Source organism: Hemitrygon akajei, chromosome 1, assembly GCF_048418815.1.
Source record: "Hemitrygon akajei chromosome 1, sHemAka1.3, whole genome shotgun sequence".
Taxonomy (NCBI): Eukaryota; Metazoa; Chordata; class Chondrichthyes; order Myliobatiformes; family Dasyatidae; genus Hemitrygon; species Hemitrygon akajei.
The window spans coordinates 145,384,922-145,412,439 of record NC_133124.1 but is presented as its reverse complement, the minus strand read 5'-3'; the positions used below and the strand labels follow the sequence as shown (position 1 = coordinate 145,412,439).

The window sequence follows — 27,518 nt, the reverse complement described above, 5'->3', positions numbered from 1 at the left end:
GATAACTGGAAGATTGCAAATGTCACTCTTTAAGAAGGGAAGAAGGCAAAAGAAAGTAATTTATAGGCCAGTTAGCCTAACTTCAGTGGTTGGGAAAGTGTTAGAATCAATGATTAAGGATGAGGTTTCAAGACACTTGGAGACTAATGATAAAATAAATCAAAGTCAGCATGGTTTCTATAAAGGGAAATCATGCCTGACAAATCTGTTAGAGTTCTTTGAGGAAACAACAAGCAGGGTGGACAAAGGGATGACAATGGATGTTATTTACTTGATTTTCCGAAGGCATTTGATAAGGTGCAACACAGGGCTGCTTAACAAGATAAACTCCCTTGGTGTTACAGGGAAGTTACTGGCATGGATAGTGGAATGGCTGATAAGCAGGAGGCAGTGAGTGGGAATAAACGGGGCCTTTTCTGGATGGCTGTCGGTGACTAGTGGTGGTCCTCAGGGGTCAGTTTTGGGACCGCTGTTTTTCACATTGTTTCTCAATGATTTAGATAATGGAATTGATGGCTTTGTGACAAAGTTTGCAGATGATATGAAGATAGGTGAAGGGGTAGGTAGTGCTGAGGAAGCAATGTGATTGCAGCAGGACTTAGACAAATTGGAAGAATGGGCAAAAAAATGGCAGATGGAAATGTATGATAATGCTTTTTGGTAAAAGGAACAATAGTGCAGACTATTATGTAAATGTGGAGAAGATTCAAACAACAGAGGTGCAGAGGCACTACGGAATCCTCATGCAAAACTCCCAGAAGGTTAATTTACAAGTTGAGCCTGTGGTAAAGGCGGCAAATGCAATGTTGGCATTTATTTCAAGGGTAATAGAATATAAAAGCAAGGAGATAATGCTGAGCCTTTATAAGAGACTAGTCAGGCCGGACTCAGAGTATTGTCAACAGCTTTGAATCCCATATCTCAAAAAAGATGTGTCATCATTGGAGAGAGTCCAGAGGAGGTTCACGAGGATGATGCTGGGAATGAAGGAGTTAACATATGAGGAGCATTGAGGCAGCATTTCACAGACTGGAATTTAGAAGAATGCAGGGGGTCTCATTGAAACCTACCAAATGTTGAAAGGACTAAATAGGATGGATGTGGAGATGTTTCCTATGGTGGGGCTATCCAGAACTAGAGGGCATAGGCTCAAAATTGAGGGGCGACCCTTTAGAAGAGGTAAGGAGGAATTTCTTTTAGACAGAGTAGTGGAGTGCTCTGCTAAAGACTGCAAATGGAAGCCAAGTCCGTGGGTATATTTCAGGCAGAAATTGATCATTTCCTGATCGGTCAGAGCATCAAAGGATATGGCGAGAAGGCAGGGGTATGGGGATGAGTGGGATCCAGGATCAGCCATGATGGGATGGCAGAGCAGTCTCAATGGGCTGAATAGCCTAACTCTGCTTCTATGTCTTATGATCTTATAATGGCATTATGGCACCTTTCACATCTGTAGTTAAAATCGCTGACCACAAAATCTAACAGACTACCTGCATTCCTGATCACCCAGATTGGCTAGTTTCATTGATCTCTGTGCAAGGACCTCCCCTCTACATACCTTTGAACGCCAATATTTCACAATCTTTCTACATCAAAAATAGTTGGCATGTGTTTTTCAACCTTCATAGATAATTTGACTGTTTTTCCACACTGCAATTGCTCTGCTCACACACTTATCATCCTCATCATTATTTATATTGCCACTAAGCTTCACGTCATGAACAAATCTGTAAATATTCCCTCAGCCAATGTTTCAAACATTGACCAGTATGGCCAAGTACAAGCCCTTAGGCCCACAATGTTGTGCCAACCCTTTCACCTAGGCCATGAATATATAGCTCCAAGGACATATACGCTACAGCTAGAGAAAGGACAGCAACATTACGAGGGGTCCCACTCACCCTGTTCATTGACTCTTTGTCCCACTCCCATCAGGGAGGAGGCTACGTAACATCCGCACAAGGACCATCAGACTCAAGAACAGTTACTTTCCCCAAGCAGTAAGGTTGATCAACATCTCCACCCACTAATCCACTCCACCACATTCCCAACCACCATTACTTTATCATTTCCTGTCAAAGGTACCTTATGCAGACACTCCTGTACCTAGCATCCTTTTAAGTTCATACAACCAGTTTCTGTATAACTTATGTATTTATTGTTTTTATTATTGTGCTCTTTGTTATTGTGTATCTTTTATGCTGCATCAGATCTAGAGTAACAATTATTTTGTTCTCCTTTATGCTTGAGTACTGTAAATGATATTAAACCATCTTTAATCTTGAATAATACAAGAAGACCAGGTTCCAGCATGTTGTTGGCAGTGACACTGAAACTACAATGACTCACAACATAAAACAGTACAGGACCCTCAGTCCATGATGTTACGCATGCATTCTAGCCTATTTCTAAGATCAATCTAACCTTTCCATCCCATGTAGCCTTCCATTCATGTGCCTATCAAAGTTTCTTAAAAGGACCTAATGCACCTCCCTCTAAACCACGGCTGGTAGTGTGTTCCACATACCTACCACTTTGTGGTTTAAAAAAAAACTACCTCTGACTGCTTCCCCCCCACCCACCAAATACTTTAAAGTTATTCCCCTCATATTAGCCATTTCTGACCTGGGAAAAATGTCTCTGGCTGTCCAGATGATCTATCCAGTACACCTCTGTCAAGTCAGCTCTCATCCTCCTTCACTGGAAACATTAAAGCCCTAGCTCACTCAAACTATCTTCATGAAACTTGTTCTCAAATCCAGGCAGCATCCTGGTACATCTTTTCTGCATTCTCTAAAGCCTCCACATCCTTCCAAAACTGAAGTAACCAGAACTGAATATAATATTCCAAGTATGATCTATTCAGGGTTTTAAAGATCTGAATCATTACCTCTTAGTTCTCCCAAAATACCTTTGGTTCACTGGTTTGATTTCACCATCTTCCTTCTATCTGAGTGGTTAATAGAAGAATTCCAGAACATTCATCATTAGCTCACCAACTTCTGTAGGTAGGAAGAAACCTGCCCACTGTATGTACAATAGAGTACTTGGAGTCATATCCAATTCCTCTCACCTTAGCTTTCGGGTTAAATGTCAGCCCTCTGTGAAGAGCAAGGGCAACCTTTCTGACCAATTCCTTCCGAATTCCATCTTCCAACAGTTGCTTCGGATCCACCTAATAAAGCATAAAAGCAACTTTTAATTTCATTTAATGTCTTTATTGGGCCAAAATCAAATGGGAAAAAATAAGAACTTAATACCCTGTTTCCCATCTCCAATCATAACAATAATATCAAAGACCTGAAATACATTATGAAAACACAAAACAATTGTGTAATGGCCAGAAAGAACTACAATGAATAAATCAGTGAGCAGTAATGAGGCAAAAGTCTTTGATCACGCCAGGTGATAGCAGGAATAGAGGCAGCCATTTTGTGAACTGTTTGCTGAATTGATTTTTGCTCAGGAGTAGCTTAATCAGAGCAATTGAACCTGGACACAATGAGTTTCAGCTGATGATCTGCTAATCCTGAGACCACTCTCAAATAGGAAGCTGTTTATTATGTAAAATAGCAAGTTTACAAAAGGTAAACTATAAACTCAGTTTCTCAAGGTATTTTAGACCTCACTGGCAATTTCTGTTTGGATCGAATTGAATATTGAAGTAAATGGCTTGCTAAGCACCAGAGGGTAGTTAAGAGTCAACATACAAGTAGGTCTGAAATCAGATAGACTGGCCTGTTATATTTGCTAAAAGCAAAACTTAGTGGGAAGTTACAGGGTTGGGAAGCTTTTAAAAATCAACTGAATGCAAAAAAAAAGACATAAGCAGAGAAAAGTTACTAACTACTACAGGAAAGTTACTAATGTGGTTAGAGCATTGGCTGATTGGTAGGAGGCAGCGAGTGGGAATAAAAGGATTCTTTGCTAGTTGGCTACCAGTGACTAGTGGTGTTCCGCAGTGACTGGTGTTGGGACCGATACTCAATGCTGTATATCAATGATATAGATGATGGAATAGAAGGCTTTGTTGCCAAGTTTGCAGATGATATGCAGATTGGTTGAGGGGCAGGTGGCGTTGAGGAAACAAGTAGGCTGCAGAAGGACTTAGACTAGGAGAACGGGCAAGAGAGTGACAAATGGAATAGAATGTTGGAAAATGCATGGTTATGCACTTTGGTAAGAGAAATAAATGTGCAGACTATTTTCTAAATAGGAAGAAAATCCAAAAATCTGAGACACAAAGGAAATTGGGAGTCCTTGTGCAGAACATCCTAAACTTTAAACTTGAAGGTTGAGTCGGTGGTGAGGAAGGCAAATGCAATGTTAGCATTCATTTGAAGAGATCTAGAATACAAGATTAGGGATAGAAACATCAAAAACTTATAGAACAATACAGCACAGTACAGGCCCTTCAGCTCACAATGTTGTGCCGACCCTCAAATCTTGCCTCCCATATAACCCTCTACCTTAAATTCCTCCATATACCTGTCTAGTACTCTCTTAAATTTCACTAGTGTATCTGCCTCCACCACTGACTCAGGCAGTGCATTCCACACACCAACCACTCTCTGAGTAAAAAACATTCCTCTAATATTCCCCTTGAGCTTTCCACACCTTACCTTAAAGAAATGTCCTCTTGTATTGAGCAGTGATGCCCTGGGGAAGATGGTGCCAGCTGTCCACTCTATCTATTCCTCTTAATATCTTATATACCTCTAGCATATCTCCTCTCATCCTCCTTCTCTCCAGATTAAAGCCCTAGCTCCCTTAATCTCTGATCATAATGCATACTCTCAAAACCAGGCAGCATCCTGGTAAATCTCCTCTGTACCCTTTCCAATGCTTCCACATCCTTCCTATAGTGAGGCGACCAGAACTGGACACAGTACTCCAAGTGTGGCCTAACCAGAGTTTTATAGAGCTGTATCATTATCCCGCGACTCTTAAACTCTATCCCTCGACTTATGAAAGCTAACACTCCATAAGCTTTCTTAACTACCCTATCTACCTGTGAGGCAACTTTCAGGGATCTGTGGACATGTATCCCCAGATCACTCTGCTCCTCCACACTTCCAAGTATCCTGCCATTTACATTGTACACTGCCTTGGAGTTTGTCCTTCCAAAGTTTACCACCTCACACTTCTCTGGGTTGAACTCCATCTGCCACTTCTCAGCCCACTTCTGCATCCTATCAATGTCTCTCTGCAATCTTCGACAATCCTCTACACTATCCTCCACCACAACCCTCTGCTTTCTGCAGGCAAGCCAATTCTGAATTCACCTGGCCAAACTTCCCTGGATCCCATGCCTTCTGACTTTCTGAATAAGCCTACCGTGTGGTACCTTGTCAAATGCCTTACTAAAATCTTGTTACTAAAAAATTGTTCATTGCCATGTTATCTTTAATAAAATCAAAACTATATAATTTAGAATAAAATTCTCAAAGTGTCATTTATTTCAAAATGGTCAGTTGTCATATCACCATTGGTTTTGCAAATTTCTTTAATTTGCCATTTAGCTATAAAGGTCTTCAATTGATTAGCCAATAGTTTACCGTTTTTTTCTCCATGTATGTAGAATTTACTTCGATCTTTTAACAGTTGGCTTTCATTTGGATATGTTATAAGATGATCATATTTAGTTTTAATTTCAATACGTCTTTAGGGTCTGGTGCCAAAGCATTTTTCTGGTATAATTGTTTTAATTGATTAACTAAATCAGTTCTCTCCTTATTAGCTTTTTTCTTGATATATGCAGTTTAGGAGATAGTTTGTCCTCTGACATATGCCTTAAAAGTGTCCCAAATGATAAGACTATAAGTCCCTTCCTACGAATTTTCTTCAAAAAAAAAGTAAATTGATTCTTCAGAAATTTTAGTAAGTCCTTAACAGATAATAGAGTTGAATTAAAATGCCAGGATCTGTTCATATGAGTGAAACCAGGAAGATTTAAAGATAGAAATACAAGAGAGTGGTCAGACACAGCTATTTCTTTATATTCAGTGGATCAAACTAATGTAATAATTTGACTATCAAGAAAAAAAAATCCTCGTGTAGGATGATGGACATGAGAGAAGAATGAATACTCCCTTTCTGCTGGGCGAAGAAAACACCAGACATCAACAATATCACATTTCATTAGAAAGGATTGAATAAATAAAGCTGATTTATTAGGTGTGGCTAATTTAAGAGAAGAATGATCTAATACTAGGTCTAGACAACAATTAAAATCTCCTCCCATCACTAAAGAATAAAAACTCAAATCTGGCAAGTGTGAAAAGAAATGCTCAAAAAATCCTGGGTCATTAACATCATTAGCAAATACACATTAGCAAATACAATTAATTTATTATCTAGTTTCCATGACACTATGACAAATGGCCCATTAGGGTCAGACACAACTTTATGTTGAACAAAAGAAATTGTATTATCGATAAAAATTGAGACACGTCAAGATTTTGCTCTGAATGAAGAGTGAAATTGTAGACCCCGGCACTGATTAAATAGGCATACATTATCACAGCTACGTATATGTGTTTCTTGTAGAAAAATAATGGGGGCCCTTAACTTTTTAATATAAGCAAAGATCTTATTCCGTTTCACAGGATGGTTTAACCCTTTCACATTAAAACTAAGTAAATTAATATTTCGCTTCATTTTTAAACTCTAATTAACAGAAGAGTTAAAAGATCTGAGCATAAATTATTAGATCCAAAAGACAGACCATAAAATAAGGTACACAAACAGAAAATTTGGATGGTAGCCCAAACCAGCTTCCAGGAAAAAAAAGAAAAGAGAAACCCCACTGCCCTCCCCCTCCCAAAGCCAAAAAAAGCCAGCCAAAGGACAGCCGGCATGCTAACCCTAAAGACAACCCTCCCCAAGGAATCCTACTGGCAAAACTCCAAACACATTCAAGGTTGTTATGTTCCTACCCAGACAAAACAGAAAAAACTTAGATCAAAAATCCAAAATATAAGAGGATTCATTTTAACAATTTCAAAAGAAATATATATAAAAACCTCACAAAAAAGAATAATATAGTAAAAAAATATCAAAGAAAATACCAAAAAACAAGATATATAAATGGTCAAAACATAAGTTTATTAAAACCTTATTCTGTCCAACATTTAACAGATAATTGCTCTTGTAAGAGATATAACACAATTAATCTTCTGCTTCCAAAAACTTCTGTGCATCTTCAACCCATCCCAGCCACTTCCGCTCACCATTTTTCAAAACAATTCTAAGATATGCGTAGAGACAAAGGGAGGGCTTAATCCCTTTCTTATAAAGCAGCGACATGACCAATTTATACTTAACATGTTCAGCCATAACCTCTGGTGTACAATCTTCCATGAATCTAATCATCTTCCCATTGAAATTAATCAATCCAACTCAACAGGTATGTCGGATTAAAAGCTCCTTATTATGAAATTCATGAAAGCATAAAATGACCGACCTGGGACACTCTCCTGCCTTTGGTTTGGGGATCAGCGATCGATGGGTGCGGTCCAACTTAGGTGCGAATGGCAAAAAATCAGGGAATAGCTGCTTCAAAAAGCTTGCAAAGAACTCCGTGGGGTGGGCATCTTCAATTGATTCTTCAAGACCCAGAATACATAGATTTTTCCTTCTGCTTCTGCTTTCCAGGTTGGTAATCTTCTTTGTTAATTTTTCATTAGATAATGATAATTTTTTGCAGCGCTTGCTCAAGTCTTCTAAGTCCACCTCCAGTAACGACAAAGCTTCTTTATTCTCTTTAATTCACTTTTCATGTTCGATTAAAGTTTGTTGAATAGCATCCAACTTGACATTAAGATGTTAAAATTCCTCAGAGTTCTGTTCTTTGCTTTTTAAGGAAATTTCCAATTGATTCCAAAGTAGTTGGAGAGTCATCTTCTTTTTCTTTTGCAGAGGCTTTCGTCTTTCTCAAAGACATATTAGAGCAATATCAAGATTTATAATGTTTCAAAAAACTGGTAGGAAATAAAGAGATAGGTATGGTACGAGCAAATTCAGAAAGATGTTACCCCATCAGCTGCCAGCAGGGCTCTGAGCATTTTGAAGATAGTGATCATAATTCGATCTCCTTTACAATAGCATTGGGGAGAGCTAGGAACAGACAAGTTAAAAAAGCGTTTAATTGGAGTAAGTGGAATTATGAGGCTATCAGGCAGGAAACTGGAAGCTTAAATTGGAAACAGATGTTCTCAGGGAAAAGTACGGAAGAAATGTGGCAAATGTGCAAGGGATATTTGTGTGGAGTTCTGCATAGGTACGTTCCAATGAGACAGGGAAGTTATGGTATGGTACAGGAACCGTGGTGTACAAAGGCTGTAATAAATTTAGTCAAGAAGAAAAGCTTACAAAAGGTTCAGACAGCGAGGTAATGTTAGAGATCTAGAAGATTATAAGGCTAATAGGAAGGAGCTTAAGAAATAAATTAGGAGAGCCAGAAGGGGCCATGAGAAGGCCTTGGCAGGCAGGATTAAGGAAAACCCCAAGGCATTCCACATGTATGTGAAGAGCAAGAGGATAAGACATAGGAAAGAATAGGTCCTGTCAAGTGTGACAGTGGGAAAGCGTGTATGGAATTGGAGGAAACTGCAGAGGTGCTTAATGAATACTTTACTTCAGTATTCACTATGGAGAAGGATCTTGGTGATTATAGTGATGACTTGCAGCAGACTGAAAAGCTTGAGCATGTAGATATTAAGAAAGAGGATGTGCTGGAGCTTTTGGAAAGCATCAAGTTGGATAAGTTGCCAGGACCGGATGAGGTGTACCCCAGGCTACTATGGGAGGCGAAGGAAGACATTGCTGAGCCTCTGCTGATGATCTTTGCATCATCAATGGGGACAGGAGAGGTTCTGGAGGATTGGAAGGTTGTGGATGTTATTCCTTTATTCAAGAAAGTGAGTAGAGATAGCCCAGGAAATTATACACCAGTGAGTCTTACCTCAGAGGTTGGTAAGTTGATGGAGAAGATCCTGAGAGGCAGGATTTATGAACATTTGGAGAGGTATAACATGATTAAGAGTAGTCAGCATGGCTTTGTCAAGGGCAGGTCGGCCTTAAAAGCCTGATAGAATTTTTTTGAGGATATCTAGGAATAATGGTGCATAGGAATAATAGGTGCATAGGATTTCTAGGAATAATGGTGCATAGTTCCCTGAAGGTGGAATCTCATGTGGATAGGGTGGTGAAGAAAGCTTTAGGTATGCTGGCCAAGGTATCCCAAGGTATGTTGGGATGTAATGTTAAAATTGTACAAGGCATTGGTGAGGCCAAATTTGGAGTATTGTGTATGGTTCTGCTCACCGAATTATAGGAAAGATATCAACAAAATAGAGAGAGTACAGAGAAGATTTACTAGAATGTTACCTGGGTTTCAGCACCTAAGTTACAGTGAAAGGCTGAACAAGTTAGGTCTTTATTCTTTGGAGCGTAGAAGATTGAGGGGGGACTTGATAGAGGTATTTAAAATAATGAGGGGGATAGATCTAGTTGACGTGGATAGGCTTTTTCCATTGAGAGTAGGGGAGATTCAAACAAGAGGACATGAGTTGAGAGTTAAGGGGCAGAAGTTTAAGGGTAACACAAGGGGGAATTTCTTTACTCAGAGAGTGGTAGCTGTGTGGAATGAGCTTCCAGTAGAAGTGGTAGAGGCAGGTTCGGTATTGTCATTTAAAGAAAAATTGGATAGGCATATGGACAGGAAAGGAATGGAGGGTTATGGGCTGAGCGAGGGCCAGTGGGACTAGGTGAGTGTAAGCGTCGGCACGGACTAGAAGGGCCGAGATGGCCTGTTTTTGTGCTGTAATTGTTATATGGTTATATGTGACTAAACAAAAGGAAGAGCAGTAGATGTAGTGTATATGGATTTCAGCAAGGCATTTGATAAGGTACCCCATGCAAGGCATATTGAGAAAGTAAGGAGGCATGGGATCTAAGGGGACATTGCTTTGTGGATCCAGAATTGGCTTTCCCACAGAAGGCAAAGAGTGATTGTAGACAGGTCATATTCTGCACGGAGGCCGGTGACTAGTGGTGTGCCTTTGGGATCTGTTGTGGGACCCTTACTCTTCGTGATTTTTATAAATGACCTGGATGAGGAAGTGGAGGGATGGGTTAGTAAGTTTGCTGGTGACACAAAGGTTAGGGGTGTTGTGGATAGTGTGGAGGGCTGTCAGAGGTTACAGAGGGACATTGATAGGATGCAAAACTGGGCTGAGAAATGGTAGATGGAGTTCAACCCAGATAAGTGTGAAGTGGTTCATTATGGTCGGTCTGATAGCTGAATATAGTAGTAATTGTAAGAGTCTTGGCAGTGTGGAGAATCAGAGGGATCTTGGGGTCTGCTCAAAGCAGCTGCGCAGGTTGACTCTGCAGTTAAGATGATATACGGTGTATTGACCTTCATCAATCGCGGAATTGAATTTAGGAGCCGAGAGGTAATGTTGCAGGTATATAAGACCCGGGTCAGACCCCACTTGGAGTACTGTGCTCAGTTCTGGATGCCTCACTACAGGAAGGATGTTGAAGGCATAGAAAGGGTGCTGAGGAGATTTACAAGGATGTTGCCTGGATTGGGGAGCATGTCTTATGAGAACAGGTTGAGTGAACTCTGCCTTTTCTCCTTGGAGCGACGGAGGATGAGAGGTGACCTGATAGAGGTGTACAAGATGATGAGAGGCATACATCGTATGGATCATCAGAGGCTTTTTCCCAGGGCTGAAATGGTTGCCACAAGAGGGCCCAGTTTTAAGGTGCTGGGGAGTAGGTACAGAGGAGATGTCAGGGGTAAGTTTTTTTTACTCAGAGAGTGGTGAGTAAGTGGAATGGGTTGCTGGCAACTGTGGTGGAGGTGGATACGATAGGGTCTTTTAAGAGACTTTTGCATAGGTACATGGTGCTTAGAAAAATAGAGGGCTATAGGTAAGCCTAGTAATGTCTACGGTAGGGACATATTTGGCACAAATTTGTGGGCTGAAGAGCCTGTATTGTGCTGCAGGTTTCCTATGTTTCTTTTCCTCGATGACCCTGTTACTATTGGATGGCCTATAAAAAACACCCAGTAGAATTATTGACCCCTTCCTGTTCCTAGCTTCCACCCAGAGACTCAGTAGACAATCCCTCCTTGACTTCCTCCTTTTTTGCAGCCATGACACTATCTCTGATCAACTGTGCCATGCCCTCACCTCTTTTGCCTTCCTTCCTGTCCTTTCTGAAGCATCTATTACCATTCCTGCCCTTGGGCCATCCAAATCTCTGTAATGGCCACAACATCACAGCTCCAAGTACTGCTCCATGCTCTAAGCTCATCCGCTTTGTTCATGATACTCCTTGCATTAAAATAGACACATTTCAAACCATCGGTCTGAGCGCGTTCCTTCTTGATCACCAGCCTATCCTCCCTCTCCCTCTGGCTCCAAGCTTTCTTTATTTGTGAGCCCAACGTCCCTTCCTCGGGCTCTTCAGTTCAGTTCCCACATCCCAGCAATTCTAGTTTAAACTTTCTCCAATAGCCATAGCAAATCACCCTGCCAGGATATTGGTCTCACTCAGATTCAAGTGCAAGCTGTCCTTTTTGTACAGGTCACGCCTGCCCAAAAAGATGTCCCAATGATCCAGAAATCTGAATCCCTGCCCCCTGCTCCAACCCCTCAGCCACGCATTTATACCTCCACCTCACTCTATTCCTCTGCTCACTATCGCATAACACAAGCAATAATCCCGAGATTACTACCTTTGAGGTCCTGCTTCTCAACTTCCTTCCTAACTCCCTGTAGTCTGTTTTCAGGACCTCCACCCTTTTCCTGCCTATGTTGTTGGTACCAATATGTACCACAACCTCTGGCTGTTCTCCTTCCCACTTCAGGATATCGTGGGCGCGATCAGAAACATCCCGGACCCTGGCACCTGGGAGGCAAACAACCATCCGTGTTTCTTTCCTGCATCCACAGAATTGCCTGTCTGACCCTCTAACTATAGAGTCCCCTATCACTGCTGCCATCCTCTTCCTTTCCCTACCCATCTGAGCCACAGGGCACAGCCACTGCTGCTTCCCCCAGGTAGGCTGTCCCCCCCCCCCCCCAATGGTACTCAAACAGGAGTACTTATTGTTAATGGGGACAGCCACAGGGGTACTCTCTAGTATCTGCCTCTTGTCCTTCCCTCTCCTGTTACCCACTTCTCTGTCTCCTGAGGCCCCGGTGTAACTACTTGCCTGTAGCTCCTCTGTATCACCTCCTCATTTTCCCTGACCAGGCGAAGGCCATCGAGCTGCATCTCAAATTTCCTAACCCGGTCCCTAAGGAGCTGCAGCTTGACACACCTGGCGCAGATGTGGCCGTCCGGGAGGCTGGGAGTCTCACAGATCTTGTATATCTGACACCAAGCACAGAACACCAGCCTCACAGGCATACTACCTATTCCTCACAAGTAGCTTACCTTGCCTCGAACCATTATTGCCAAAGTTCCTTTGAACCAAAGCCCTCTACTTCATCACCGCTCTATAAAGCTGTCTTCTTTTAAATCCTTCCCATCAAACTAGCTGACGTCCACACGCTTGCGCAGTCGTGCCTCAGTCAAACCGCTGAGGAAAAAACTGCCTTCTTTTAAATCTTCCTGCCAGTTTAACTCGCTGACGTCTATGCGCTTGCGCAGTCGTGCCTTGATGCGAAACTAAGACTTTATAAGGCACTTGTGAGGCCTCACCTTGATTATTGTGAACAGTTTTGGGCTTCTCATTTAAAAGGTGTGCTGGCATTGGAGAGGGTGCAGAGGAGGTTCACAAGGATGATTCCAGGAATGAAAGGGTTATCATGCAAGGAATGTTTAATGGCTCTGGGTCTGTACCATGTCTGAATTTAGAAGGATGAGGGGGGAATCTCATTGAAACCTTTCAAATGTTGAAAGGCCTAGACAGAGAAGATGTGGAAAGGATGTTTCCCATGGTGGGGGAGTCTAGGACAAGAGGGCACAGTGTCAGGATAGAGGGGTGTCCATTTAACACAGAGATACAGAGAAATTTCTTCAGCCAGCGGGTGGTGAATTTGTGGAATTTATTACCAAAGGTAGCTGTGAAGCCAGGTTATTGGGTGTATTTAAGGCAGAGCTCGATAGGTTCTTGATTGGACATGGCATCAAAGGTTATGAGGTAAATGCTGGGGAATGGGTTTGATGAGAGGGAGAAGAAGCAGACTTGATGGGCTAATTGAGCTTATTCTGCTTCTACATCTTAAGTTCTTATGATCTAAAAGATGAAATATGAAGGAAAGCTAGCCAATAATATAAAAGAAGATACTAGAAGGTGTTTGAAATATATCAAGAACTAAAACGAGGCAAAAGTGGATATTGGAATGCTGGAAAATTATGCTAGAGAGGTAGTAATGGGATCAAAGAAATGGCAGACAAACATAATAAGTACAAACATTTGTATTTTGCTTCAGTCTTCACTGTGGAAGACAATAGCAGTATGCCACAAATTTGAGTGTGTCAAAAGTGAACATAGCTGCTATTATTAAGGAGATAGTGCTTAGGAAGCTGAAAGATCTGAAGGTAGAGAAGTCACTTGGACCAGATAGACTACACCCCAGAGATCTGAAAGAGCTAGCTCAATAGATTGTTGAGGCATTAGTAATGATCTTTGACGACTGGAAAATTGCAAATGCCACTCCACTCTTTAAAAAAAAGAGAGGGTAGAAAGAGGAGTAAAGGAAATTATAGGCCAGTTAGCCTGACTTCAGTGGTTCAAAAGATGCTGGAGTCCATTATTAAAGATGAAATTTTGGGGTACTTGAAAGGCAACATGATAAAATAGACCAAAGTCAGCATTGCTTCCTCAAGGGGAAATCTTGGCTGACAGATCTGTTGGAATTCTTTGAGGAAATAAAAGGCAGGAGAATCAGTGACTGTTGCTTACTTGGATTTTCAGAGGTGCCACACGAGGTGACAAGGTGCCACACGAGGCTGCTTAAAAAATAAGGTCTTGGTAATCCAGGAAAGATATCAGTAAGGATTGCAGATCAGCTGACTGGTAGGAGGGCAAGGTGGGCCAAGTTTGCAGATGAGACAGGTAAGTGGAGGGGCAGGTGGTGCTGAAGAAGCAAGGAGTCTGTAGAAGGACTGAGACACATTGGGAAAATGGGCAAAGAAGTGGCAGATGGAGAACAGTGTAGGGAAGTGTATGATCACATACATTGGTAAAAGGGATAAAGGCGTAGACTATTTTCTAAATGGGGAGGAAATACAAAATCGGAGGTGTAACGGAACTTGGGAGTTCTTGTGCAGGATTCACTAAAGGTTAACTTGCAGGTTGAGTCGATGGAAAGGAAGGCAAAGGCAACGTTAGCATTCATTTCTAGAGGATTAAAATACAAGTGCAAGAATGTGATGCTGAGGCTTTATAAGGCATTGGTCATAAAACTAGGAGTTCTGTGAGTAGTGCTGTGCTCCTTATCTAAGAAAAGATTTATTAACTGAGATACAGTGGGGAATAGGCCCTACAAGGCACACCTTGTATACCCCGATTTAACCCTAGCCTAATCACAGGATAATATACAATAACCAAATAACCTACCAAACATACGCCTTTGGACTACGGAAGGAAACTGGAGGACCCAGAGGAAACCCACACAGTCACGGGGAAAAGATACAAACTCCTTACGTAGAAACATAGAAAACCTACAGCACGGTACAGGCCCTTCGGCCCACAAAGCTGTGCCGAACATGTCCCTACCTTAGAGCTACCTAGGCTTTACCCATAGCCTTCTATTTTTCTAAGCTCCATGTAGCCATCCAGGAGTCTTTTAAAAGACCCTGTCGTTTCCACCTCCACCACTGCCACAGGCAGCCCATTGCATGCACTCTCCTCTGCACCCCTTCTATAGTTTCCACATCCTTCCTGTAGTGAGGCGACCAGAATTGAGCACAGTACTCCAAGTGGGGTCTGACCAGGGTCCTATATTGCTGCAACATTACCTCTCAGCTCTTAAACTCAATCCCATGATTGATGAAGGCCAATACACTGTATGCCTTCTTAACCACAGAGTCAACCTGTGCAGCTGCTTTGAGCGTCCTATGGACTCAGACCCCAAGATCCCTCTGATCCTCCAAACTGCCAAGAGTCTTACCATTAATGCTATTCTGCCCTTATATTTGACTTACCAAAACGAACCACCTCACACTTATCGGGGTTGAACTCCATCTGCCATTTCTCAGCCCGGTTTTGCATCCTATCAATGTCCCTCTGTAACCTCTGACAGCCCTCCACACTATCCACAACACCCCTAACCTTTGTGTCACCAGCAAACTTACTAACCCATCCCTCCACTTCCTCATCCAGGTCATTTATAAAAATCACAAAGAGTAAGGGTCCCACAACAGATCCCAAAGGCACACCACTAGTCACCGGCCTCCATGCAGAATATGACCTGTCTACAATCACTCTTTGCCTTCTGTGGGAAAGCCAATTCTGGATCCACAAAGCAATGTCCCCTTGGATCCCATGCCTCCTTACTTTCTCAATAAGCCTTGCATGGGGTACCTTATCAAATACCTTGCTAAAATCCATACAGTGGCATGCAAAACTTCAGGCACCTTTGGTAAAAATTTCTGTTACTGTGAATAGCTAAGCAAGTAAAAGATTACCAGATTTCCAAAGGCATATTTTAATTAAGATTACTTTTTTTTATTTCCATCTTTTATAGTTTCAAAATAACAAAAAAGGAAAAGTGCCCAAAGCAAAAGTTTGGGCATCTTGCATGATCAATACTTTACAATAACCCCTTTGGCAAGTATCACAGCTTGTAAACGCTTTCTGTAGCCAGCTATGAGTCTTTCAATTCTTGTTTGGGGAATTTTCACCCAATCTTCCTTGCAAAAGGCTTCTAGTTCTGTGAGATTCTTAGGCCGTCTTGCATGCACTGCTCTTTTGAGGTCTATCCACAGATTTTCGATGATGTTTAGGTCGGGGGACTGAGAGGGCCATGGCAAAACCTTCAGCTTGCGCCTCTTGAGGAAGTCCATTGTGGATTTTGAGCTGTGTTTAGGATCATTATCCTGTTGTAGAAGCCATTTCTCTTTTCATCTTCTGCTTTTTACAGACAGTGTGATATTTGCTTCCAGAATTTGCTATTATTTAATTGAATTCATTCTGCCCTCTACCAGTGAAATGTTTCCCGTGCCACTGGCTGAAACACAAGCCCAATGCATGATCGATCCACCCCCATGCTTAACAGTTGGAGAGGTGTTCATTTCATGAAATTCTGTACACTTTTTTGTCCAAACATACCTTTGCTCATTGTGGCCAAAAAGTTTGATTTTAATTTCATCAGTCCACAGTGCTACTTTCCAAAATGCATCAGGCTTGTTTAGATGTTCTTTTGCAAACTTCTGATGCTGAATTTTGTGGTGAGGACTCAGGAAAGGTTTTCTTCCATGAAGGTCATATTGGTGCAGGTGTCGCTGCATAGTAGAACAGTGCACCACCACTCCAGAGTCTGCTAAATCTTCCTGAATGTCTTTTGCAGTGAAATGGGGGTTTTGATTTGCCTTTCTAGCAATGCTACAAGCAGTTCTCTCAGAAAGTTTTCTTGGTCTTCCAGACCTCAACTTAACCTCCACCGTTCCTGTTAACTGCCATTTCTTAATAACATTACGAACTGAGGAAACGGCTACCTGAAAACGCTTTGTTATCTTCTTATAGTCTTCTTCTGCTTTGTGGGCATCATTTATTTTAATTTTCAGAGTGCTAGGCAGCTGCTAAGAGGAGCTGATTGTTGGGACAAGGTTTGAGGAGTCAGGGTATTTATAAAGCTTTGAAATTTGCATCACCTGGCCTTTCCTAACAATGACTGTGAACAAGCCCTAACAAGCTAATTAAGGTCTGAGACCTTGGTAAAAGTTATTTGAGAGCTCAAATCTCTTGGGGTGCCCAAACTTTTGCATGGTACTCCTTTCCTTTTTTTCCCACTCTAATATTGCACAAAACAAAAATAATACACTAATCTTGCTTAAAATGTTGAAAAGAACGTTTCATCTTTATGACTTTTGGAAATCAGTTCATCTTCTACTCATTTAACTATTTACAGCAACAGAAATTTTGACCGGGGTGCCCAAAACCTTTGCATGTCACTGTATACACTGCATCTACAGCTCTACCTTCATCAATGTGTTTAGTCACATCCTCAAAAAAATCAAATCAGGCTCATAAGGTTCGACCTGCCTTTGACAAAGCCATGCTGACTATTCCTAATCATATTATGCCTCACCAAATGTTCATAAATCCTGCCTCTCAGGATCTTCTCCATCAACTTACCAACCACTGAAGTAAGATTCGCTGGTCTATAATTTCCTGGGCTATCCCTACTCCCTTTCTTGAATAAAGGAACAACTGTCCAATCCTCTGGAACCTCTCCCTCCTCATTGATGATGCAAAGGTCATTCCCAGAGGCTCAGCAATCTCCTCCCTCACCTCCCACAGCAGCCTGGGGTACATCCCATCCAGTCCCGGTGACTTATCCAACTTGATGCTTTCCAAAAGCTCCAGCACATCCTCTTCTTTAATATCTACATGCTCAAGCTTTTCAGTCCATTGAAAGTCATCCCTACAATCGCCAAGATCCTTTTCCGTAGTGAATTCATTAAGTACCTCTGCTATTTCCTCTGGTTGCATACGCACTTTTCCACTGTCACACTTGATTGGTCCTATTCTCTCACGTCTTATCCTCTTGCTCTTCACATACTTGTATAATGCCTTGGGGTTTTCCTTAATCCTGTCTGCCAAGGCCTCCTCATGGCCCCTTCTGGCTCTCCTAATTTCATTCTTAAGCTTCTTCCTGTTAGCCTTATAATCTTCTAGACCTCTAACATTACCTAGCTCTCTGAAACTCACTACAGGAATGATGTGGAAACTATAAAAATGGTGCAGAGGAGATTTACAAGGACGTTGCCTGGATTGGGGAGCATGCCCTATGAGAATAGGTTGAGTGAATTTGGCCTTTTCTCCTTGGAGCGATGGAGGATGAGAGGTGACCTGATAGCGGTGTACAAGATGATGAGAGGCATTGATCATGTGGATAGTAAAAGGCTTTTTTCAAGGGTTGAAATGGCTAACATGAGAGGGCACAGGTTTTAAGATGCTTGGAAGTAGGTACAGAGGGATAATTTTTTTTAAACACAGAGAGTGGTGAGTGTGTGGAATGGGCTGCCAGCAACGGTGGTGGATGCAGATATGACAGGGTCTTTTAAGAGATTCCTGGACAGCTACATGGAGCTTAGAAAAATAAGGGGCTATGGGTAACACTAGGTAATTTCTAAAGTAAGTACATGTTTGGCAGAGAATTGTGGGCTGAAGGGCCTGTATTGTGCTGTAGGTTTTCTATGTTCAATGTTAATGTAAGAGGAGCATTTGACAGCTCTGAGTCTGCACTTACTGGAGTTTAGAAGAATGAGAGGATGCATCTCACTGAAACCTATCGGACATTGAAAGGCCTAGAGAAAGTGAATGTGGAGAGGATTTTTTTTTCTCTAGTGGCTCAATCTGGAACCGGGAGGCATACCCTCAGAATAGAGGGACTTCAATTGAGAATGGAGATGAGGAGGAATTTCTTTAGCAGGGGGAGGGGGCTGGGGGGGAGTGAACCTGTGGATTTCAAGTCATTGGGTATACTTAAAATGGCAGTTGATAGCTGCTTGATTAGTCAGGGCATCAAAGTGATAGGGAAGGAGGCTGAGAGGTGTACCATATAGCCTACTTTATAATATGGGACTATTTTATGTCGTAGTAACACTTTAATGAGCATGCGCTATTAGGCGTGTATTGATCTATATGTGTGTGTTCAGTTTGGGTTCCATAAGTAAAAACCCGTTAACTTAGGCTACGTCCACACTAGACCAGATAAATCTATAACCGAAGCCTTTTCTCTTCATTTTTACCCTCCGTCCACACTAAAACTGCATCTTCGTCTCCCGAAAACGGAGAATTTCAGAAACACTCTCCAGAGTGTGTAATTTTGAAAACACCGTATTGGCCAGAGTAGTGTGGACGGGGTAACCGGAGATTTCTAAAAACACTGTCATGACGTGCTGGAACAGATGGTGACGGCAGCGCGCCATTTCATTGTTTTCTTGAACACAACCTAACAATTTCAGAACAGACGGCAACGAGACTGAAGCCAGAAGAGTTAGAAATGTACTCACCAAATACTTTGAACCCCTAACTTACTGAATAAATAAGTATACGCACTTTGCCCTGTTTTCTGTCATAGTTCGTATGAAGGTGGTTTACTTATTTATGCAAATACTTCTCTGACAATAGATGTGTAACAGCCTAATGTAACATTGTATGGAAATACAATACTGATGCAGACATGTTTTATACATTTAACAAGGGGCTTTATTAATACAAGAGTTCGTCAGCTTTTCAATGTTCGTCGTCAGCCAGGTCATACTGTCCATGAACTCCCTGTTGGTTGCCTCCATATGCTCCAGTATGTTTCTTTTTAGTTTTAAGTCCTCCTGCTTGAGAGCCAACAGCTGTCTGTCATTTAAGTTTTTCTAGTCAGTAACTGAACAAACGTGTACCAAGTCTTTCACGGCGAGATTCAACACCAAACATGTCACTTGTTTTCGGTAGACATGTCCTGCGCATGTGCAATAGGAAGAGATTCGCCAAAATATCTGTTTTAATGTGGACAGAGATATTTTTTAAAAACGCTTAGTGTGGACGCCTATTGTTTTTACGCAAAACCAGCGTTTTCAAAATTATCCAGTCCAGTGTGGACGTAGCCTTAGTTCCAGTCTCTAGTGTTTTTATTTATAGTTTTGTTGTGTAACCAGTCACATACACAACAAGAGGGAAAATAAATCAGCCATGATGGAAGGGCAGAGCAGACTCAACCGGCCAAATAGCCTACTTCTGCTCCTATGTCTTACAGTCATACAAAGACAGGTAACCTAGCTGTGGAACTTCAAAGTAAATTTCTTTTCAGAGAATATACTGCCTAACATTCCTTTTCTTGCTGGCATTCACAGCAGAAAAAAGAAATACAATAGAATCTATGAAAAACCACACAAAAACTGATAAATAACCAATGTGCAATCGATAGATAGCACTAAGAACATGATTTGTAGAGTCCTTGAAAGTGAGTGTATGTGTTGTGGAATCAGTTCAATGCCCAGGTCAGTGAAGGTATCCATGCTCATTCAGGAGCCTGAAGTTTGAAAGGTGCTTGGGTGCATTATCTAATCACAACACATTCTTACAAGCTCACATTTTATACTTTGCTGAAGCTGCTTTTAACACATGCATATAAATGTCTGCATATTGACTTCTCCTGCCCACTTACTTAATTCCTGGAAGCAATCAGCTGAATCAATACAATTATCTCACCTTCACTTACTCAAGACAAATAACAGCATTAACAGAAGGCACGTGGAAATAAGAGGGAGGGCATAACGTGAACTATTTTTCAAATAAAGTTTGAATTTCATGTTATGAATATTTTCTGAAGAAATCATGCAACAGAACATTCCAAATGGTAAATTGCAATTTAAGAAAAGTCATAAGAATAGAAATTAATCAGCCATGAAACAGATTTAAACCGAAGCTTGATGACTAAATAGAAAATAAAAGTTTGCAATTAGACAGTTTTGTGACTATATTTGAACTGCAAAATACACACAACTACCTAGTGAATTGAAGGCTGGTGTTATTTTTGAGAAAGCCAAATGTAATGGTGGTATAGTAGTGCAGTGGCTAGCAAACTGCTTTACAGTACCAGCAACCTGAGTTCAATTACCACCACCTCCCATGAGGAGTTTGTGAATGCTCCCTGTGACCATGCGGGTTTCATCTGAGAGTCCAAAGACGTACTGGTTAGTCAGTTAAATGGTCAATGTAAATTGTCCTGTGATTAGGCTAGGGCTAAATTGTGGGATTGCTGAGTGGCAGGCTTTGAAGGGCTAGAAGGATATATTCCACATTGTTTCCCAATTCATAGAGTCATGGAAAAGTACAGCCCATCTAGTCCATGCCAAGCCGTTTAAACCGCCTACTCCCATTGACCTGGAAAAAGCTTCATTCTCCACTAGGACAAACAGCACCGCTTACCTTGATAATGCCAACAAGGGTCGTTTTCATCATGAGAATGCCTTCAGTGAAAATTGATATTGCATGAGTAAGCCTGGCAACCTATAGAGAAAAATTAATGCAAATTACCAGTAAAGAAAAAAATAATAAACTATTAACTTTCTTTTGGTGTTTAACCATGATTACTGGTAGCAAAAGCACAAGTGGTTTCAAATTCCTCTCCAGAGTTCTAACTGTCAATAAAGTCAACTGCACAGTGAAGGTAGGTGGAGCATGGTCAAACATGACATTAAATTGGACGGTTCTGCATGCCACCTAATCAGGTCACGCCATACTTAATTACATTCAGGTAGTACAAGAACAGAATACAGAATATAATATTACATTTACACAGAAAGTTCAAGGTTCAAAATAAACTTATCAAAGTACATATAAGTCACCATTACAACCTTGAGATCTATTTTCTTGCAGGCATGAACAGTAAAGGAAATATTTATTTAGTCAGAGATATGAGGACCGTACCCTTCCAGCCCAACAAACCATACTAACTAGCAACCCAACCACTTATCCCCACCCTAATCACAGAACAATTGAGAATGGCCAATTAACCTACTAAATGGTACATCTTTGGACTGAGCAGGGAAACCAGAGCACCTGAAGGAAATCCATGCTTTCACAAGAAGGACGCAAAAAATTCTTATAGACAGCGGCAGAAATGAACTCCAAACTCCAACACCCCAGGATGTCGCACTAACCATGATGCTACTCTGACGTCATAAATAATCAGCGAAAAACTATACTCAAATAAAGACTTACAAACAACCAATGTGCAAAAGATAAACTGTGCAAATAATGATAATAAATCAATAAATAACTGATTAAACAATGCTGAGAACATGAGTTATGGTCTTTGAAAGTGTGTCTGTAGGTTGTGTTCAGTGATCAGTTCAGAGATGAGGTGAGTGAAGTTCAAGAGCATAATGGTGCAGACAGACAAATAAAGTGCAAGATCTACATGAGGTATATTGGGAGATCAAACGTTCAATCTTTAGAACATGAGAGGACTGATCATAATGCAATTGAAGTCGACCTCAAGCCTGGTGGTTCGTGCTCTAGGGCTTTATATCTTCTCCCCAACAGGAGAGGGGAGAAGAGAAAAGTAATTGGGTTGGGAAGAGTTCTTGATTATGCTGGCTGCTTTTCTGATGCAGTGGGGACTGCAGATAGAGTCAATGGAGGAATAGACAGACAAAGGAGGCTTTAAATACAACAGCTGAATTGTCAATGTTACGTATTGCACTGAGCAAGAAGGACAGCAGAGCAGAATGATTAACCATTTTTACTAAGTCAAGTTAACCAGAGTACATACTGCACAACTTACAATGCAGGAACGATAACTGGGACCACTGTGAAAAAAATGCTTGACTGCATGCTCAAAAGTGTGTGCAAAGTGAGAGCCTCTTACATGTAGAAGGCCCAATCAACTCATCGCACGATCAATCGGCTACATCCACACTAGTCACATTCTTGCCAATAATCCAATACTGTTCAGTTAATCCTAAAAAAATGCAGCTTTTAAAGAAGCATTTATATTTTTGACTCTCCCATATTTGTTCCTGGCCTTTCCCCACCAGTGGGCTACACCAGCTGAGCAATTGCCTGTGTTTGGCATTAATGCCTTTTGCACCTCCTGTCCATGAGGCTCCCTTACCTCATATCTGGCTTCCAGCTGGGCATAATCCTTCAGCTTGTCTTTATCTAGTCGGGTTGGTACTTCCATAATGTTGTGTGTCTGGAGCTTGATAATCTTTGCCAAGGATCGAAACATGCTCTCTGGAATAATCTGCAAGACCTACATTATAGAACAAAAATATTTTAAATTTTGAAAAATAAAGGTCACAGATTAATGGTGAAAGGCAAAATGTTTTAAGTGGAACCTGATGGAGAACCTTTTCACTAGGAGGGTGGTGCAACAGTGGGACGAGCTGCCAGTGGATGCAGGTTTAAGAGAAGTTTGGGCAACTACATGGATGAAAAAGGTATGGAGGGCAATGGTCCAGGGGTGGGTTGATGGGACAAGGCAGAATAACAGTTTGGCATTGACTGGATGGGCTGAAGGGTCTGTTTCTGTGCTGTAGTGCTCCATGGCTTTAAAATCACAGTTACAGCAGCTCAATTAGTTAAATGTCAAAGGCCATTTGTGCAAGGTAATGCTGATGGATTTCACATTGCAGTGACAATCAACATCCAACCAGACCCAAGGTCAGGATCAGGAACACGAGAGTGGTGGGGGGGGGGGGGCTACCAAACATGGAGAAGTTTGAAGTTGCTGCCAGGATCCAGAAAATAGGCTGGATGTGTGACAGCAACAGAGGTCTGGATTGGGGAATACCACGGGTTAGGAATGTAGGCGAGTTTGCAGTAGAACATACCAAAATTTACAAGCTGAAACTGACACAGAAGTCAACATATCTATGGAATTACCTTTTTTTTACCCCGGGGCAGCAATGGCTAATACAAGGAGGTATAATTTTAAGGTGATTGGAGGAAAATATAGGGGGACGTCAGAGTTTTTTTCCAATAAACACAAAGAGTTGAGAGAGCGTGGAACGTGCTGCCAGAGATGGTAGTGACAGAGGCAGATACATTAGGGGCAATTAAGAAACTCTTAGATAGGCATATGGATAAAAGAAAAACGGAGGGCTAAGTCAAAGGAAAGGGTCAAATTGATCTTGGACTAGGTTAAAATGCTGGGTCAAGATCAAGGGCCAAGGGGCCTGTACTGTTCTAATGTTCTATGTTGTAAGTCACTGCAGTCTTCGTGTCATTGCCAACAACCTTAGTGGAATCTGCCTTTTCTCTCATTCATGGGAAATCCATGTCTCATCCCTTGTGAAGAACACATCAACAGTTTATTTTAAAAAAGGAACAAGTTCAAAGGTGCACAGAACTAGGGAGGGGCTTCGATTACAAGAAGCCCAAATTCCTGACTACATGGACTTCAGTGGCAGGGAGGAGGGAGGGTATGGCCTGATGATCAGAGGACCTGAATAGGAGCAGGAAGGGTTGCAGAGTTTGAGGGTGTCAAAAAAAAAAGATAAGGAGCGGCAAAACAACAACAATTTAGATACAAGAAGTAACATTCCTGCAACGGGAAACAGCAAGAAGGGGGGTGGGGGGGATGGCCAGACAGACATACATGGAGGAGCTGAAATGTGTATGGAGTGCAGAAAGAGGCCAGGAGGCAGGGTTACAGGCAGGTAAGCCCTTTATTAGTTCATCAGCCCACAGTCTGCACGTAGAGAAAAAGACAAAAAATATTAAGAGCACATTGACAGAAGCCATAGGAATACAAGCTCTACTAGCATTGGGATGGTTTGGATGGAACTGTCGAGGATGCAGAGTCTGTAGATGGGGCAGAATTTGCTAAGTTTATCTGGTAAGGTTTCTTAATTCAATATGTGGATGGGTCCAATGAGGAAGGGGCTGTACTATACTGGTGTTAGGTAATGAGCCTGATCAGGTGACTGACCATTCAGTGAGGAAGCAGTTGGGAACAGTGACCACAACTCCTTAACTTTCAGGATAGCTATAGATAAGGATAGGTATGGTCCTTGTGGGAGAGTTTTAAAATTGGAGTAGGACAAATTACGAGGGCATTACTAAGAAGTGTTAATTGGGAGCACCTTTTCTCTGGCAAGTCCACGTCAGACATATGGAGGGAAGGCATGTTGCCATTAGAAGAAAAGCCAGGTTTGCAAAGAAACAAGAACCTTGGATGTCCAGAGAGGTGATAAATTTAGTCAAGAAGGAAAAGGAAAAATACGTAAAGCTTTGGAAGTTAGGATCAAACAAAGCCAGAAAAGAACTAAAGAAAGTAATCAGGAAAGCCGGGAGGGACCGTGAAAAGTCCTTGGCAAGTAGGGTTATGGTGAATAAGGCATTCTATACATACATGAAGAGCAAGATGATAACTAGGGAGCGGGTGAACCACTCGAGGATAAAGGGGGGAAACATTTGCTTGGATGCAGAGAAAGTAAATGAGGTACTTGATGAGCACTTTGCTTCATTATTTACTAAAGAAAAGAATATGGAGGTCACTGCTGAGTGTATAAATATGGTCAAGGAGGACGAAGTGTTGGGCCTCCTAATGAGTATTAAGGTGGACAAGTCCCCAGAGTCTGATGGGATTTACCACAGGTTATTGCAGGAGGCAAGAGATGCGATTGCTGGGCCCCTAACCAGCATTTTCATGTCCTGTCTAGCCACAGGCCAGGTCCTGGAGGACTGGTGAGTGGCTAATGCTCTACGTCTATTTAAGAGGGGAATAAGGGAAAGTCTTGGAAACTATAGACCAGTGAGTCTAATGTAACTTGTAGGGAAATTGCTGAAAAAAATTCTTAGGGATAGGATAGATGAGCATTTGGAGACCCATGGCCTAAATAGGGAGAACCAACATGGCTTTGCATGGGGCAAGTCATGTTTTACCAACTTGATTGAGATTTTTGACAAGGTGACAAGAGAGATTGATGAGGGTAGGACAATGGATGTTTTCTAAATGGATGAAGCTCCTCATGGGAGCTAATCCAGAAGGTTAAGATGCATGGGGTCTGCTGTGAATTGGCTATTTGGATTCAGAACTGCTTGCACACAGAAGACAGAGGGTAATGATTGAAGGGACTTATTCAAGCTGGAGGTCTGTAATTAGTGGTGTTCCACAGGGATCTGTGCTGGGACCTCTGCTGTTTGTGATGTGTATAAGTGACCTGAATAAAAATGTAGATAATTGGGTTAGTAAGTTTACGGATGATACCAAGATTGATGGAGTTGTGGATAGTGCAGAAAACTGGTAAAGAATACAGCATAATATAGATCAGTTGCACATATGAGGAAAGAATTAGCAGATGGAGTTTAATCTTGGTAAATGTGAGGGGTTGCACACTGGCAGAGCAAATGCAAGGAGACAGTACACTGATAAGCTCAAGGTCCTTAACAGTGTTGCTGAGCAGAGAGATCTTGGGATCCAAGTTGGATCCTACTTGGAAGTGACTACACAGGCCAATAAGGTGGTTAAGAAGGCTTGTAGAGCGCTTGCTTTTTTTAGTCAAGGCATTGAGTTCAAAAGTCAAGAGTTCTGTTGCAACTGTATAAAACTCTGGTTAGGCCACATATGGAGTAGATGCCCTACAGCTCTAGTTGCCCCACTATAGGAAGGATGTTGAGGCTTTGGAAAGAGTGCAAAAGAGATTTACCAGGATGCTGCTGGTTTAGAGGGCAATTGCTACCACAAGAGGCCGGATAACCTTGGGTTGTTTTCTCTGGAGCGGCAGGGGCTAAGAGGAGATCTGATGGAGGTGTACAAGATTAGGAGAGGCAGAGAGAGAGTTGACAGGGAGTATCTGATCCCCAGGGTCGAAATGTCTCATACAAGAAGGTAGGCAGTGACTGTGAGAGGGGGTAGGTTCAAGGGGAATGTGAAGGGCAAGCTTATTACTCAGAGAGTGGTGGATGCCTGGAATACGCCCCCTGGTATGGTGGTAGAGGCAAATGCATTAGAGGCTTTTAAGAGATGTTTTAGGCACATGGATGTGAGGAAGATGGAGAGATATGGACATGGTGTAGGTAGGAGGGTTTAGTGTTCGGGTGCTTTTGATTTACTTTTTAACTGCTTAGGCACAACATTGTGGGCCGAAGGGCCTGTTCCTGTTCTATATTTCATTAAGATCTCCCTTCATTCTTCTGATCTCCAAGGCATACAGACCCAACCTGTTTACTGTCTATTGATAGGTCAGGAGAGGGGAAAATGGGACAGGTGATAGAACCATTACCTGGGGAATAAGCTAGGAAGCTGAGATGCAAGGACTTCAGATGAATGCAGCAGCAGATATCTCAAGATGTTAGTGAGGTCAAGGATAGTGACACAATGATGAGACACCAGAGCTCAAGGCTGTCTTGACCAAGAGCAGGGGGAAGCATTTGACTTTGAATGCAAGGGGAAACAGAGGATGTAGAGATAGAGCAATGAGGGGGTAACATTAGTCAAAGTAAATTTTTTATCAAAGTATGAATATATCGCAGGCATTTACAGGAAAATAAATACTATAGTATTTGTGAAAATCTATCTGTAACTAATATGGACAAACAACCATCAATGCAAAATAAAACAAACTGTGTAAATTAAACTGAGAACATGATTTGTAGGATCCTTGAAACATGCTATGGAGATTGACATATCAATTCTGATTTGAGATGAGTGAATTTTTTCAGGAAATTACAAGTAGGCTAGACAAGGGAGATGCAGTGAATGTTGTGTATTTGGATTTTCAGAAGGCCTTTGACAAGGTGCCGCACATGAGGCTGCTAAACAAGATAAGAGCCCATGGAATTATGGGAAGGTTATATATGTGGATAGAGC

The 27,518-nt window shown here is 41.7% G+C and overlaps 1 protein-coding gene across 1 annotated transcript in view; it reads right to left on the bottom strand.

Annotated features, from left to right (window-relative positions):
* Nucleotides 1-27,518, bottom strand: part of washc5 (WASH complex subunit 5) — a 159,276-nt gene that overhangs the window by 43,736 nt on the left and 88,022 nt on the right. Inside the window, exons 15-17 of the mRNA XM_073052838.1 lie at nucleotides 22,815-22,955; nucleotides 21,125-21,205; nucleotides 3,074-3,175 (exon numbers count right to left, since the gene is read on the bottom strand). Coding sequence (XP_072908939.1) covers nucleotides 3,074-3,175; nucleotides 21,125-21,205; nucleotides 22,815-22,955 — 324 coding nt within the window. The remainder of the gene's footprint in view (nucleotides 1-3,073; nucleotides 3,176-21,124; nucleotides 21,206-22,814; nucleotides 22,956-27,518) is intronic.